This window comes from Leptonychotes weddellii, chromosome 7 (assembly GCF_054177405.1).
Source record: "Leptonychotes weddellii isolate Sample4059 chromosome 7, ASM5417740v2, whole genome shotgun sequence".
In the NCBI taxonomy this organism is placed as follows: domain Eukaryota; kingdom Metazoa; phylum Chordata; class Mammalia; order Carnivora; family Phocidae; genus Leptonychotes; species Leptonychotes weddellii.
In genome coordinates, this window is record NC_138375.1 from 93,505,867 (window position 1) to 93,522,257 (window position 16,391).

Below are 16,391 nucleotides of genomic sequence, written 5' to 3' on the forward strand. Positions count from 1 at the left end.
AAATCTAACCTCCAGGGGCGCCTGGGTGGCTCAGTCGTTAAGAGTCTGCCTTCGGCTCGGGTCATGATCCCAGGGTCCTGGGATCGAGCCCCGCATCGGGCTCCCTGCTTGGCTGGAAGCCTGCTTCTCCCTCTCCCACTCCCCCTGCTTGTGTTCCCTCTCTCACTAGATCTCCCTCTGTTCAAAAAAAATCTTAAAAGAAAATCTAACCTCCAGAATTCTGGGAATATTAAAAACATTATGTGAATACCCCACTTCCAAAACGAAATTAATTTCAAGAATTTAGATGAGCACATTACTACAAATAGACATATAAGAGCTTAAGATCAGCTGATAATTCCATTACCATAAGAAAAAGACACTACTTTAAAGATTTTATTTGACAAAGCCAGAACACATTTTAAAAAATGTATTCTATCAAAATACAACTCACATAAGTTGTCACAACTAGTATTTTTCTATAAATTTCGAGTTTTACTATTAATGAAAACAACTTTCTAGATAATCTGACCTAGTCTCAAGTTTCTTATGATGGAGGTAATAAATATATGTGTATGGATGGAAAGGTAACGAGGTATTCTAATGGTAAAATATCTAGCATGTATGTATTAATGTAGCATCATGTACTGCCAAAAAGAAATGGCCTATAGAAATAAATGTAGTAAACAGTGATTTGGTGGTCTGTAATAAAATTAAGTGAAAAAAAAATCCACTTTGTATTCTTGGTATATTGTACATTAACATCATTTGTTAGATATGAAAACTTGTGACATTTCATTTTAATCAGTCTTACTTTATGAAGCCAAATCATTGTACTGTGATGCATTCCTTCATTTCCCTGCTCCAATTTTAAGTGTTTGTGACATTATCCTTTTTTGTTTTGTGCTTGTTTTGAAAACAAAGAAATTGGATTTTGCCCCCCAATCCACAGGGCTTTTATTTTTTTGTTTGGTAACATTTCTCCCTTCTTTTATAAGAGCAGATATTCTTGGTCTTCCTAATGTTTTCTGAGTTTGATTCTTATTTCCCTTAAACAAGGGTATCAGTATTTGTTCTATTTACAGTATCTTTCAATCTCTTGTAAGCATAAGTTGTATTAAGAACTATACGGGGTGCCTGGGTTGCTCAGTTGGTTGAGTGTCTGCCTTCAGCTCAGGTCATGATCCCGGGGTCCTGGGATCAGGCTGCATCCTGGGCTCTCTGCTCAGCAGGGAGCCTACTTCTCCCTCTCCCTCTGTCTACCGCTCTGCCTGCTTGTGCTCTGTCAAATAAATAAATAAAACCTTAAAACAAAAAACAAAATGAAAAAAACTATATGATTTTTGGGGTGCCTGGCTCGTTCAGTCACAAGAGCACACACACAGCTCTTGATCTCGGGGATTTGAGTTCGAGCCCCACATAGGGTGTAGAGATTACTTAAAAATAAAATCTTTAGGGCGCCTGGGTGGCTCAGTCGTTAAGCGTCTGCCTTCGGCTCAGGTCATGATCCCAGGGTCCTGGGATTGAGTCCCACATCGGGCTCCCTGCTCTGTGGGGAGCCTGCTTCTCCCTCTCCTCCCCACTTGTCCTATCTCACTATCTCTGTCTCTCTCTCAAATAAATAAAATCTAAAAAAATAAATAAATAAAATAAAATAAATAAAATCTTTAAAAAAGAAAAGAACTGTATTATTTTCTTCCCCATTATCACTTTCTGACTATGACAATGATCAGGATGCATACTGGGACTGTATTTCATGGGGAAAAAAACCAATACACTTTTGGCATTAGGATAGCACAAACCTAATTGAAATAACCATTATCTTAACAAGTACAGAACCCTTATTTTTTCTTCTCTAGGTAAACTACTTGAAAGCCAATTAATTATGAAATAAATATATATTTATATGTTCCTTAACAAAAGTAAATTCTCCTGTTGTTATGTGTGCTTGATGTAATTTAATATCAGACTGAACAGCTTGTAGCCTGGGGACAAGATAAAATTTGTTATTCCTTAAAACAAAAACACATCTTTACAGTACTTAAAGAATGTCAGAAAATCTTAAGAAATTCTACTTTTATTTTATCTATGCCAGAATTAAGATTATCCTCATATTTCCTAATATAAGAAAGATATGCTAAAATACCTGTGTTGCTGTAATTCGAGTACATGGGTTAAATAAGAATAAGCCTTGTATGAGATCTAGCAAGTCGTCTCCTGCTGCAATGAAGATGTGTTGTAACGGGATTCCAGGAAAACTCTTAAATGTCACGAAATCTGGAAGACTACACATGTCCTGTAAAAATATTTATAATTCAAACTTAAGGATTGAAAGGCATATAGTTCTGAAATGAAGAACTAAAACTGTCAAATGGAGAATGTAATGATTTCCATTGAATTGCTGTGCACCATTGTCAGAAATCATTTGGTCAGATTCAGTGGCCATCCAGGGCACTGGACTTTCCATCCTAACCATGGCCCAGTTTGTTCATAATCTTGTGGAGAAGACCTGGTGTTGTGAACGCTGCTATGACTTACTTCAAAACCTTGATTGACCACATTTTGGCACTATGGCAAGGTTGAACTGGTTCCTCTAACACCTGCTGAGATTCCTATAGCTATTCAGAGCTTGAAAAAATTTTTACCACAGTTTCAATCAGAAGGTAGAGTCTGATTAAAATTTCTCTTTTCTAGTATTTATTCTCAGGAGATGGACTGTAATAGGGTTAGGAAAATCTAAAGGTTTACAATTTTAATTTAAGAATAAACAAGTGAGGGGTGCCTGAGTGGCTCAGTCAGTTAGGTGTCTGCCCTTGGCTCAGGTCATGATCTCAGGGTCCTGGGATGGAGTCCTGCATCAGGCTCCCTGCTCAGTGGGGAGTCTGCTTCTCCCTCTCTCTCTGTCCCTACCCCCGACCCCCTACCCCCTTCCTCGTGCTCTTTTTCTCAAATAAATAAAAATTTTAAGAATGAACAAGTGAGATTATCTTACTGAACTATAATATATAAAATTTAGCAACTTAAATTGGTGTAAATTTTACCCAAGATTTTTCTTTTTTGTAGACAAGGTAATGGGTTAAAAATATTCATGGTACTGGGGCGCCTCCTGGGTGGCTCAGTTGGTTAAGCGACTGCCTTCGGCTCAGGTCATGATCCTGGAGTCCCAGGATCGAGTCCCGCATCGGGCTCCCTGCTCGGCAGGGAGTCTGCTTCTCCCTCTAACCCTCCTCCCTCTCATGCTCTCTGTCTCTCATTCTCTCTCTCTCAAATAAATAAAATCTTTAAAAAAAAAAAAAATATTCATGGTACTGAGACATCTTAACTGTTGGTGAAAATTCTATAAATACACCCTAAATCCACCGAGATGTTGATAAACATGAAATACCCATCAAATGAATTATCATGCAGCTGTTAAAAAGAAAAAGGTCAGTAATAAATATTAAGTAAAAAGAGCAAGTTGGTTGCAAAACAATTATATGGTATGATCCCATTTTTATTAAGACAAGACAGAAAATGCAACTCTATGTTTATGTGCTTGTATATGTATCCTCATAGCGAGACTTTCCACCAAATTGACAGTGATTAACCCTGGAATGGGAACTACTGGGATGGAGAAAGGGCAACATGTACAAAGAAGGCTGGACGGTATACCACAATTTTAACTTTCTATTTGATATAAATTTTTCAGAGTATATATTACTAGTAAATTAAGACAATGAATACATTTAAGTAATATCTACATGACATCAACATGAAGAATCCTAACTAAATTTCAAAGAACATGTATGAAGGCTTACAGGCCACTGTTCCTCAGTTGGTGTGCCCAAAGTTTCAAATATTCTTGTTAGTTGATCAAGGTCTGAATCTCCTGGCAAAAAAGGAACCTGAAAGAGTGAGATGCAGGTATTTCAAGGTGGTTTATAATAGTTACACAAATAATACTATAAATTTAATAAAAAACCTAAACTGTGGGGCACCTGGGTGGCTCAGTCGGTTAAGCGTCTGCCTTCGGCTTAGGTCATGATCCCAGGGTCCTGGGATTGAGCCCTGCATCAGGCTCCCTGCTCAGCAGGAAGCCTGCTTCTCCCTCTCCCACTCCCCCTACTTGTGTTCCCCCTCTCGCTATGTCTCACTCTGGCTATTAAATAAATAAAATCTTAAAAAAAATACAAAACTAAACTGTTTAACAAAAATCAAAATGTAGTCTGAGGTATACTAGATGTGGCACTGGATCCTACCACTGCTAACCAAATAAAGAGCATCATGTTTCCCATTTTATTCACTCCAGAGATCTTTAATAAACACCATGTAACAGGTACTGTGCTAACTAATTAAACCCTAGGCATTTAAAGAGGGAACAAGACAAGGACGCTTGGGTGGCTCAGTCAGGTGAGTGTCCAACTTTTGATCTCAGTTCAGGTCTTGATCTCAGGGTTGCAAGTTCAAGCCCCACACTGGGCTCCACATTGGGCATGGAGCATACTTAAAAAAAAGTGAACAAGACAGTCCTTGCTCTCCCATAGGGTGCATGTAGGGAATGCTGGTAATACAACTAAAGGGGCATCTGCCAGATGATGTTTTCAGTGAGAGCAGGATACTAGCATACACAGAACAGCACCTAGCCCACTCTAATAGGTCAAGAAAGGCTTCCTAGAGGAAGCAGCAGAGAAAGCTGATGAGAGTTAGCCAGAGGAAAAGTGTTAAGACGGAGGAAAACTATTCTAGCTAAAGTACAGGAGCAACAGTTGCCAGGCAGAAGAACATCTATATTACAATCTTATTTATTTATTTATTTTGTTTTATTTTTTATTTATTTTATTTTTATTTTATTTTTAAAGATTTTGTTTATTTATTTGAGAGAGAGAGAATGAGAGACAGAGAGCACAAGAGGGAAGAGGGTCAGAGAGAGAAGCAGACCCCCTGCCGAGCAGGGAGCCCGATGTGGGACTCGATCCAGGGACTCCAGGATCATGACCTGAGCCGAAGGCAGTCGCCCAACCAACTGAGCCACCCAGGCGCCCTACAATCTTATTTAAATAATATCTTGGCATACTATTTCTCTGAAGAGGTATAATGCAAACTTTAAAAGGAAAAGTGATTACAAGTTAAAAATTAGAAACTAATAAATAATTAAAATCCTTGCTATACACAGACATTATTTCCCAATTCATTCTCAAACATCTACGTAAATACATAGGAGAGTAAAAAAGAGTTTGCTCTGTGAATAACAGAGGCCTTCCATACTGTTAGAGGCCTTGAGAAAGTTTATCAACTCAATGAGAAGATGAGATCAAGTACCAGCTTTCCAACATTTCTATTACTGTGGACCACTACCACCACCTCCACCAACCCCTGTCAAAAAAGCATTTAACTCTACCAGTTATCAATTTATTCCAAGCTCACCCTTTTTGCCTTTTCTGAGAAAACAGATGTGGACCTTTAAATGTGTTTCTTTTGGCAGCTGAAACATTATAGGAAGACTTCTGCTTCCTGGTTCTAGCTTATATGCCCAGTCGACTCCTGGGGCACTCTCAGCTTCTCTAGCAACAGGTTCCCATAACGGTGGGCACCTTCTTCAGTGCCCAGTGCACAGAGCCGCTTCCCTCTACAGAGGGTTGTGTAGCAGAGTGCCTCCAGAAAACCATCTCTCCCAGAATAGCTTTCCTCTGCATGTAAGAGGACAGATTTTCAACAAGTTCTGCCAACACAGCTCTACAGCAACTTTTCTATCATCCAGTGTGCCACACTGTGCCCTTTCCAAGGTCTCAGTCCCAGCGTCCTCTTCCTTGGGTGCTCTCAGTCCTAGGGTGGCTGCTCCTTTTGACTATTCATATATTCTTTAAAATATTCTCTTTGCTTGCTTTCTTTTTAAGATTTATTTATTTTAGCGAGAGACAGAACTTGCACTCGTGGGGGGGGCGGGTAGGCAGATGGAGAGAGAGTCTTAAGCAGACTCAGTGTTGAGCACAGAGTCCAATACCTGAGATTGCAACCTGGCAGAAACCAGGAGTCAGACACTTAACCAAACGCACCACCCAAGAACCCCTCTCTTTACTTTTTATTAGTCAATCCTTCATTATTCCAACAGCTAATCATAGTTAACTCTTAATATTAAACTTCCCTCTTTAATATGTGGTTTCTATTTTCTGACTGGATCCAGATTTAATACAATCCCTATGTATAACACTGGACTATTATGTATATATGAAATGTGCACCCAAAAAAAGAAACCTGAAATTAACACTGCATGACTATTTTTAGGCATGCTAATATTTTCTTCTCATACTTCAAAAGATAATCTCCTACTTTGCAGACAACTAAAGTAAATTGTACTGTAAGATCTGAAGAGGGGGGCCTGGGTGGCTCAATCGGTTAAGCATCTGCCTTCAGCTCAGGTCACGATTCCAGGTTCCTGGGATCGAGCCCCGTGTTGAGCTCCCTTTCCTTTTGCTCCCCTCTCCACTTGTGCTCTCTCAAATAAATAAATAAAATCTTAAAAAAAAAAGATCTGAAGAAAGGGACACTCATCATCATAGCCTTATAATTTTGTGGGCAAGCTGGCAATTTAATCAGATTTTAAGGATGGGTGTTTTAGTATGATGTAAAAAAAAAAATTTTTTTTTTTAGTATTTATTTACATAATCTCTATACCCAATGTGGGGCTCAAACTCATGATCCTGAGATTAAGAGTCACACACTCCAAGGTGCCTGTGTGGCAGTCAGTTAAGTGTCCGACTCTTGGTTTCAGCTCAGGTTGTGATCTCAGGTTTGTGAGATCAAGCCCTGCATTGGGCTCTGCACTCAGCATGGAGTCTGCATGAGATTCTCTCTTTTCCTCTGCCCCTCCTGCTCACGCTGTCTCTCTAGATAAATCTTAAAAAAAAAAAAAAATCACACACTCCTCCAACTGAGCCAGTGAGGCGTCCCATGATGTAAAATCATGGATCTCAACTTGAATAAACCAACTATAAAAGACATTTATGAGAAAAAGTGGGAAATCTAAACACGGACTGGTATTGATTTATCATCCTTCTTTTTCTTGAGATGATAATGGTATTGTAGTCATAATAAAAAAAAATCTTATCTTTTAGAGACATAGTAGTATGAAGAAAATAGCATATCTGGGATTTGTGGCAAAAAAAAAATGTGGTGTAAGAGAATTATAAAATAAAGCTGGTCATGTGTTAAAAACTGTTGAAGCTTGTTGGTGGGCACACTGAGGCTCATTTTTCTCCCCAGAGACTCCCCTGCTGAAACTCTCATCCCTTCTGCTTCAATCTGGACTAGTTGCTTTCTAGGCCTGATGCACACCTGCTTCCTCAGAACTTCCTTTCACTATTAAATGAGGAATTCTATTCACCCCTTTTCTGTACTCAATCTCATGTTCTTGGGATCCTACATCTTTCTTTTTTTTTTTTTTTAAAGATTTTATTTATTGGAGAGAGAGGGACAGTGACAGAGAGCACACAGGTGGGGAGGAGAGGGAGAAGCAGGTTCCGCACTGAGCAGGGAGCCCAACATGGGGCTCAATCCCAGGACTCTGGGATCATGACCTGAGCCAAAGGCAGACGGTTAACCTACTGAGCCACTCAGGCGCCCCTCGGGATCCCACATCTTTCTCTTGATTTACTGTCATGTAATAGTGAGCACAGCTTCCAATAAATTCCTAAGAAAGGAAGCAGATGTAAAATTTTTAGTGTTATAAATTGTATTTATTCTCAAAGCTAACTGAAAATACAAAAGGGCACAAAATTCTAGGTTGAAAATTATTTTCCTCCACAATGTGTTCTATTGTCTTCCAGATTTCAGTGTTACTATTGAGAAGTCAGATGCCATTCTTTTCCCTAATCCTTCATTATGGTTTCTATGTAAGCTCTCTGGTTTTCCTCTCTGTGGAAATAAAGTATTTTTCTTATACTCTGGTACCCTGAAATTTCACAATATGCCTTGGCATGGGTCTTTTTTCATTCACCATGCAGTCTTTTTGGCACTTTAAGTCAATTCATATCCACCAATGCTGAGCTATTGTCTTGTGAATTTCCTATCTTACATTTTCTTTGTTCTTTTTTGTTATATTCTAGGATCAATCCTGGATCAATCTGCTAGTTTTATTTTTTGGTCCTACTTGATGAAAGAATTCTTTAGCTAATTTTCCAATCTTTCCACTGTTTCTATTTGCTTTTAGTTACCCTATGTGGAAATTTTCAAGTATCCCTTATTCTTTGACTGTTCCTTTAGTAATAGAGCATCATGTTCTTGTTTTACAGATGCAGTATATTCTCTTAGTTCTCTGAAGGTGTGGTAGGGGTGGAGGGTTAATTTTCTCCTGCTACCTATTTTTCCCAAGTTTCTTTTTTATTTATTTTTTAAAAGATTTTATTTATTTGAAAGAGAGTGAGAGAGAGAGCATGAGCAGGGAGAGGGGCAGAGGGAGAGGGAGAAGCAGACTCCCCGCTGAGCAGGGAGCCGGAGCGGGACCCTGGGATCATGACCTGTGCTGAAGGCAGACACTTAACCGACTGAGCCACCCAGGCATCCCATATCTAATGATCCTTGCCAATTACCTTATAATTCCTACATGCTGGAAGCCTTCATTAAGTATCTGGAAATCCTTGATAACTATGTGGTAATCACTGACTAACCATTCAAGGGTAAGGTATTAAAAACATTGATTAGAACTCAGAGGCTTTCTCTAGAAAGACTGGGTGGGGAGTTTAATGCCAGTTATCTGTGGATCTATTCTCTGGGGCCACTCAGTTCTTCCAGTAAAGGATCCTCTAATCTTTTGCCTGGGTTAAAGAGTTACTACAGCTTATTATAAAGGCTACCAGCGTTCTGGGAGCTGAGCAGGGACCTACATTGAAGGTTTTACTGTTCAGTATACAGACTTTTATGTAATTTGCATGTTTTCACCCACATCCTCCACTGTGTCTAAGAATGGCTATGTCTGGAGATTTGTGTTTCAATTTCTTTAGAAAATAAACCTGTCTCTAGTGGAGGTATAAATAAGGTGGAAGTACAGTTGGACAAAGGGAAGTGACCTAGCTGTGTAGAGGGACCCTGGTATTAACGGCCCATATACAATTTTTTTTTGACCAACCCAGTTTTTAGTCTTATACCTCATTATTGTCATCAATGATCACAGGTGCTTCTCAATAACTAAGCAACTTTAGCATTCTGTGTGCCAAGCCAAAACTGCCTCTAGCCAAAACTGGCTTCTTTATCTGTAAAATTTAAGCCGCCTTCATTTCTGGTTTTACATCTTCTGGCATAGTATTATGGGCATCTCCTAGTTTCAAACATGGCATTTATATACCTTTTTCAAGATAATTTATAAGGGTGAGGGGGGAGTTTTTGCCCTGCCATATTGAAAATCTTTAAGATATAATTATCACTTGGCCGCCTGGGTGGCTCAGTCGGTTAAGCAGCCGCCTTCAGCTCATGATCCCAGGGTCCTGGCATTGAGTCCCACATCAGGCTCCCTGCTCAGCAGGGAATCTGTTCTCCCTCTCCCTCTGCCCCTCACCCCTGCTAGTACTCTCTCTCTCAAATAAATAAAATCTTAAAAAAAAAAGAATGAAAGAGAGTGTGAACAGCGGGACAAGGGTGGGGAGGGGTAGAGAGAGAAAGAGAATCCCAAGCAGGCTCCACACGACCCTAAGATAATGAACTGAACTGAAATCAAGAGTCGGACACTTAACTGAGACACTAAGGTGCCCCTCCAACCTGTTTTTTTTTTTTTTTAAAGATTTTATTTATTTATTTAATTGACAGAGAGAGAGAGAGACAGCAAGAGAGGGAACAAGCAGGAGGAGTGGGAGAGCTCCAAGCAGACTCCCTGCCGAGCAAGGAGCCCGATGTGGGGCTCGATCCCAGGACCCCGGGATCATGACCTGAGCCGAAGGCAGACGCTTAATGATTGAGCCACCCAGGCGCCCCTGTTCATTTTTAACTTGTCTCTCTCCACTTACTTTCTCAATGGAATGATAATTCATAACATTAGGGGCTATTTTTTTTTTAAAGATTTTATTTATTTGACAGAGAGAGACACAGTGAGAGAGGGAACACAAGCAGGGGGAGTGGGAGAGGGAGAAGCAGGCTTCCCGCAGAGCAGGGACCCTGATGCAGGGCTCGATCCCAGGACCCTGGGATCATGACCTGAGCCGAAGGCAGACACCCAACGACTGAGCCATCCAGGTGCCCCAGGGGCTATGGTTATATCTTGGTAATGAATGAACTGTGTTTGGGGGAGCTGACAGATTCTCAAATGTAAACTCTGTGTTTTCGTGAGTAGCAGAGCTGTCACACAGCTCATCCACAGGACCCATCACTAGCACAGGGATTACTATTCATCTTCAAATCTAAATGTGTGTTTCTTCTGCAAGCACCCAGAGGAGCAAGCTTCTCCAAATGATGCAGAGAACTCACACCAAACTAAAAAAGATGTTTGAGAAGGTAACTTTTCTTTGTGGCATATAGAAGCTATTTTCTGTGTTCAAGGAACTAAAAACCTGTATTTTTATGTCTCGGGTTCACATTTCTTTAAATACATATCACTTGAGGAGAAGAGTAGGGGTTGGAAACTGGAAGGCAGGGAGGAAAACACTCTCAGCTTCAGAAGGATTCCCCAATATTCCTTTGCCTTCATCATTCAGAAAGGCTAAACTAAACTTTATAGCTCAAGAAAAGTCTCTAAGGCACCATCTTTATCTCCAGTGCGGGTAGCGAGACGATGTTTTATTTTAAGATGGTTCCAGTCCAGAGAAATGCTACAGGACCACCACATCTACTTAGTTTGAACAGAACTAAAATAATCTTACACACACTCTGCTGAGAATGCAGCTGTGGTGGCTGGTGTTACATATCTCCTAAAGTGTAATTTTTAACAGCCCCAAACAAAAAAAGTCCCAGGACTACAAAAGTGCATCCTAACACTTTTAGTTACAGCAAAGATGTTACAATATTACAGCCTGATGAGTTTTATTATAATTTTATTTTAGATTATAGAAACGAGTTATAATAAAATCTTTATTGTCCTCAATGAGAGGTCTTCTCATCTAACATTAACAAAAAGGTTTGCTTTGGAGGAGGTGGCTTTTTTTTAAAATGGTCTGTTTTTTGGCCATTTTTGGAAGAATGGTGCTCCTCTCTAAGAATTATCTATGGGAAGATAATTCTTACACAAGTTATACAAATAGCTATTACAATATTGTAGTGTATACATCAATCCTAGACTTACCCTTAGAAGCAGCTCTGCTAATATACAGCCAACAGCCCACATGTCCACACCTACACCATACATTCTAGCTCCAAAGAGTAACTCAGGGGCCCGATACCACCTGAAGAACAAAAAGAAATAATGTAATCTTAAAATGGAATTATTAAAGTATTTCTTGGAGAAAACTCCTCAGCAAAACATCATCCCACTGATGAAATTCACTTTTATGGATATATTAACTCAAGAAAAACTGGCTATAAAACCAAGCAGTTCCAGGGCTCCTGGGTGGTTCAGTTGGTTAAGCGTCTGCCTTTGGTTCGGGTCATGATCCCAGGTCCTGGGCTCGAGTCCTGCATCGGGCGCCCTGCTCAATGGGGAGCCTGCTTTTCCCTCTGCCTCTGCCTCTCTTCTCTGATGAATAAATAAATAAAAAATCTTAAAAAAACAAAACAAAAACAAGCAGTTCTATACTGAAGATTATACACATCCTTGGTCCATTTACTCTCCCAATCATAGATGATTAACACCTTCTCTCTCCTGAAACTCTCAACACCATCCTTCCTCTAAGCCAATGACCTTACTTCTGACTTCACTGAAAAAAAATCAAAGAAATGGGGAAAAAAAAAAAAGGGAAAAAGAAAAAAAATTTCCATGGACTCACCTATGGTCATTTATAATTCACACAGTCTGCCTTTCCCAACTACAGATGAACTGTCCTAAACTGTTTTAATGCTAATATGTCAACTTGGGGAACCAGGTAGCATGGTACCATTTTCAAAGATACTGAAATTCTCTGTCTCCTACATCAATGTTTTCTTCTTCACTAGACTTTTCCCACTAACATTCGAACATACCATAATTTCTTCAGCCTTAAAAAATAAACTAAAAACAAAGTAACAAACAAGAAAAACTTCTTTAGGCCCAACTTCCTCTAACAGCTACCTCCACATTCTCTGGTTATTCTGAAAAGCTGTCTGTTCTTACTGTCTCCAATTCCTATTTTCTTATCCTTTTAAACCCTTGCAGGGGGTGCCTGGCTGGCTCAGTTGGTACAACATGTGACTCTTGATCTCAGGGTCCTGAGTTCAAACTCCACCTTAGGCCTACATAGAGCTTACTTAAAACAAAAAAAAGCCAAACAGGGATGGCTGGGTGGCTCAGTTGGGTTAAACGTCTGTCTTCTGCTCAGGTCATGATCTCAGGGTCCTGGGATCAAGTCCCACATCAGACTCCCTGCTTAGCAGGGAGTCTGCATCTCCCTCTCCCTCTTCCCCCATGCTCATGCTCATAAATAAATAAAATCTTTAAAAAATTAAAAAACAAATTAATCCTGCACAATATAAATTTTCAATTTTTTAAGTGATTCTTACCTGGTTACAACCTGATGAGTATAAGCTCTATTGGGGCTCCCAAATGATTTGGCCAGGCCAAAATCTGCCAGTTTTAGAACTCCATTTTCATCTAGCAACAAGTTGTTTGGTTTTAGATCCTGTATCATTGAGGTTTTAAATAAACAAGTAAGCAGGTGAGAGAGAATACCATAATGATATATTTAGTTGGCTTCACTTTAAACTTTGCAAAAAATAGGGTAAAACCCAAAATTTAAACAATAATCAGTATTTTTTTCATTGACGTTAAAATCTTACCAAAGCAAAATAAGATTGGTTATATTACTTAGTGAGACCTTGGATCAAGATCTTGGGTCACTGAGCTTCAATTTACCTACTTCATAGGGTTGCTGTGAGAATTAAATTTAACATTTTTCTATAAAGAGCCTACTGTAGTGACTAAGAACTCAATAAACAGTTGCTGCTATTTATTAAGAGTAATACATATTAACTTCAGTAAATAAAAATATTATGCACTTACAGAGGATGAGGAATATATTCCTCAAAATCTATACTAAAAAGATACTAACAAGAACCTAAAAGGGATTCCAAGTTTAAGGTCTGAGAATTACGGACTATAAATTATATATTCTTAGCGATTTATCTAAATAGAGTGCCTAAGAACATCTACCCATTGAGATTTTCAGCCTTGTTTCAATAGCTGAATGTTTCTAACATTGACTCAACCATTTCAGAAACTTTCATTACTTCATAAAATTTTAGAGTTACTAGAAATATTTTTTTTCTAAAAATATTTTAGCATTGTATAATTTAATCCAGACTCTTGCTATATTTTTTTTCTGTCACAACAGTATAAGTATAGCACAAGAACACCGGACTTAAAGCCAAAAATGTAGATTCCAATACTCTGTCAGTTACCAGCTACTGACCTTGAAAAAATATATGTAACCTTGGTCAGGTGATGTAGCAACTTAGCTCTTCACCTATGAAAAAAATGAAGAACTGGGTCTCTTCCATTTCTAAATTTTACATAGTATTTTAGAGTCTTCATGTCACCACCTGGTGGAACAACTGAAGGGAACACCCAGAGGAAGGTGGGAAAAAATGGCCTGGCTCTATTTTTATTTTAACAATATACATATTTAGACTATTTATGTAATAATTGACTATATAAAACTTGACTAAAACATAAAGAATCAATCATACTTGGTTAAAAACCTTACCCTATGTAGAATCCAATGTTGATGTAAATATTCTAACCCTTGAAGAGTCATCAGCATGTAGGCTTTGATGTGTGATGGTGTCAGCACAAGACTATTATCCTTTATTATAACCTGTAAATCCAGTACATAATATACAATTATTCCAAATAAATCACACCATATAAAATCACATACAGACATAAAATGAATTTATCTACCATACAGGAGAATCTCAAGAAACACTGCCTAACTCTCCCCTTAGGAGGCACTGTCAGAATTTCCAGTTATATGGTTAGGGAAAGTATCTCTCCTGGTGCTTTCTCTCTTACTTCTTTGTAAAAGGCACTAACATACTGAACATCTGTTGTTTTGCTCGCCTGACGATGTACAGCCCCTTCTGATAATAGCATTCAGCATTCCTCTGAGAAACCACCTGGTTAAAATAGGACTGACCACGACCTGTGGCCTCTAGAGGTAGATACATGACTCCCGCATAGCCAACCACCACACTGAAGCCTACTGTCCAGAAGATTGGTTTAGGGATGGACATGTGATCCAAGCCGAGCTAATCAAACAGGCCAAATACTTCTGCTAGAATCAAAGCGAACAAATCACCTTCTTTCCTTACAGATTATTAAACTCTTAAGGATATAAGCATGAGGTGCCTGAGCCACTATATTGAGAAATTATGCCCATGAAGGAAGGGGAAACAAAGAAGAAAACAGAGCTGAGTTAAAGTGCAAGACTGAGTTCTCATGGCATTATCTGAGAACTGTGCTTAAAGCCAGTTTATTCCTAAACTTACAAGTTATATTAGCTAAAAGTTCCCATTTTCTTTTAGAAATCAGATTTAGATAAAAGGTATCCAAATTGTAAAGAAGTAAAACTTTCACTATTTGTAGATGACAATGATTTATATAGAAAACGCTAAAAACTCCACCAAAAAAACCACTAGAACTGATCAATGAATTCAGTAAGGTTGCAAGATACAAAATCAATATACAGAAATCTGTTGCATTTCTATATACTAATAATGAAGTAACAGTAAGAGAAATTAAAAGAGGGGCGCCTGGGTGGCTCAGCCGTTAAGCATCTGCCTTCGGCTCAGGTCATGATCCCAGAGTCCTGGGATCGAGCCCCGCATCGGGCTCCCTGCTCGGCAGGAAGCCTGCTTCTCCCTCTCCCCACTCCCCTTTCTTGTGTTCCCTCTCTTGCTATGTCTCTATCTGTCAAATAAATAAAATCTTTAAAAAAAAAAGAGAGAGAGAGAAATTAAGAGAACAATCCCATTTACAAAAAAAAAAGAAAAGAAAGAAATCAGATTTAGGCAAAATATGCCCTTTTCAGTGCAGAGTTCCATGAGTTTTAACAAAGACATCCAGTTGTGTAACCACTACCATAATCAAGATAGAGTTCTTTAACTCCCACCCCCACCCCAATCACCTCAGGCCCCTCTATACCCAATACTTTCTTCTACTCCCAACCCTGGCCACCACTGATCTGATCTGTTTCTTTAGCTTCACCTTTTCCAGAACATCATATAAATGGAATCATACAATATATAGCCTTTTGAGCCTGAGTTCTTTCATTTAGCACAATACATTTGAGATTCCTCTATACTATTTTATGTATGGGCAGTTCATTTCTTTTTATCCCCAAACAGTATTCCATTTTATAGCTATACCACAGTTTGTTTATACATTCACTAGATGAAAGGTATTTGAATTGTTTCCAGTTTGGGCAATAATGAATAAAGCTGAACATCTATGTACCAACTGATTTCTGTGTAGACATATTTTGGTTTCTCTTAGATAAACACCTGGCAGTGGTATGGCCAGATCGTTCTTTAGCTGTGTATTTAACTGTTTAAGAAACTGCCAAACTATTTTCCAAACTGGCTGCACCATTTTGCATTCTCACCAGCACTGTATGAGAATTTCAGTTGTTCAACATCCTTGAATTGTCAGTTTTTGAGATTCAATTAGTATTAAGGAAAAGCATAAGATCTTATTTTCTCAAAAATAAAACAAAAAACTTGGTTTTCAAAAGGAGGATATTCTGTGATAATATGGAAAAGGAACTCTAAATTCTCAAAGGCCTAATATTCATTTCTTTAAAAATAATGTCAATAAAGGTATAGGGAACTTGGCAGACAGAAATGCTTTGAAATCCCAATCTCTATATTTAACACTGGGCTAAATGATTCAGAAGAGAAAAGGAAATAAACATTTAGGTTCTCTTTTGATAAAAAGAGAAAAGAAAGTCCTCTGGGAATCTTAATCTTACCTCTAGATCAGTTTCCATAAAATCAAAGACAAGGCTAATATTAGATTTATGTCCAAAAGCATCAAGGAGCTGCAAAGCAAAAATAAATAAATAAATAAATAAATAAATAAAATGTGATTTTTCCATAAAACACTCAAAAATATTATACCAACTAAAGTAATCTTTAAAAATTTAAACAAGCATGTGGCCTGCTGATAATTCCCTGCTAAATTTGAATTATTTTATTAAATTTGACATTTATCCTTTTTCTTGCTAGGAATTAGTAATTTGAAGCACAAAAATACTAAACTTTATTTTTTTTAAAGATTTTCTTTATTTATTTGAGAGAGCAAGACAGAGAGCACAAGCAGGGGGAGG

General features: G+C 38.5%; 1 protein-coding gene across 8 annotated transcripts in view; it reads right to left on the reverse strand.

Annotated features, from left to right (window-relative positions):
- The window catches only part of CDK7 (cyclin dependent kinase 7), a 52,104-nt gene that overhangs the window by 27,003 nt on the left and 8,710 nt on the right, over positions 1-16,391 (reverse strand). For 7 of the 8 annotated variants that reach the window (XR_014147146.1, XM_081826804.1, XM_081826803.1 and 4 more), the window contains exons 5-10: positions 16,035-16,103; positions 13,770-13,880; positions 12,568-12,686; positions 11,219-11,318; positions 3,777-3,863; positions 2,126-2,275 (exon numbers count right to left, since the gene is read on the reverse strand). Coding sequence is in view for 7 of the 8 variants with exons in the window: in XM_081826804.1 (XP_081682930.1) it covers positions 2,126-2,275; positions 3,777-3,863; positions 11,219-11,318; positions 12,568-12,686; positions 13,770-13,880; positions 16,035-16,103 (636 nt within the window). In the remaining variant the exon portion in view is untranslated. The remainder of the gene's footprint in view (positions 1-2,125; positions 2,276-3,776; positions 3,864-11,218; positions 11,319-12,567; positions 12,687-13,769; positions 13,881-16,034; positions 16,104-16,391) is intronic. The other variant, XM_081826807.1, reaches the window with a different exon arrangement.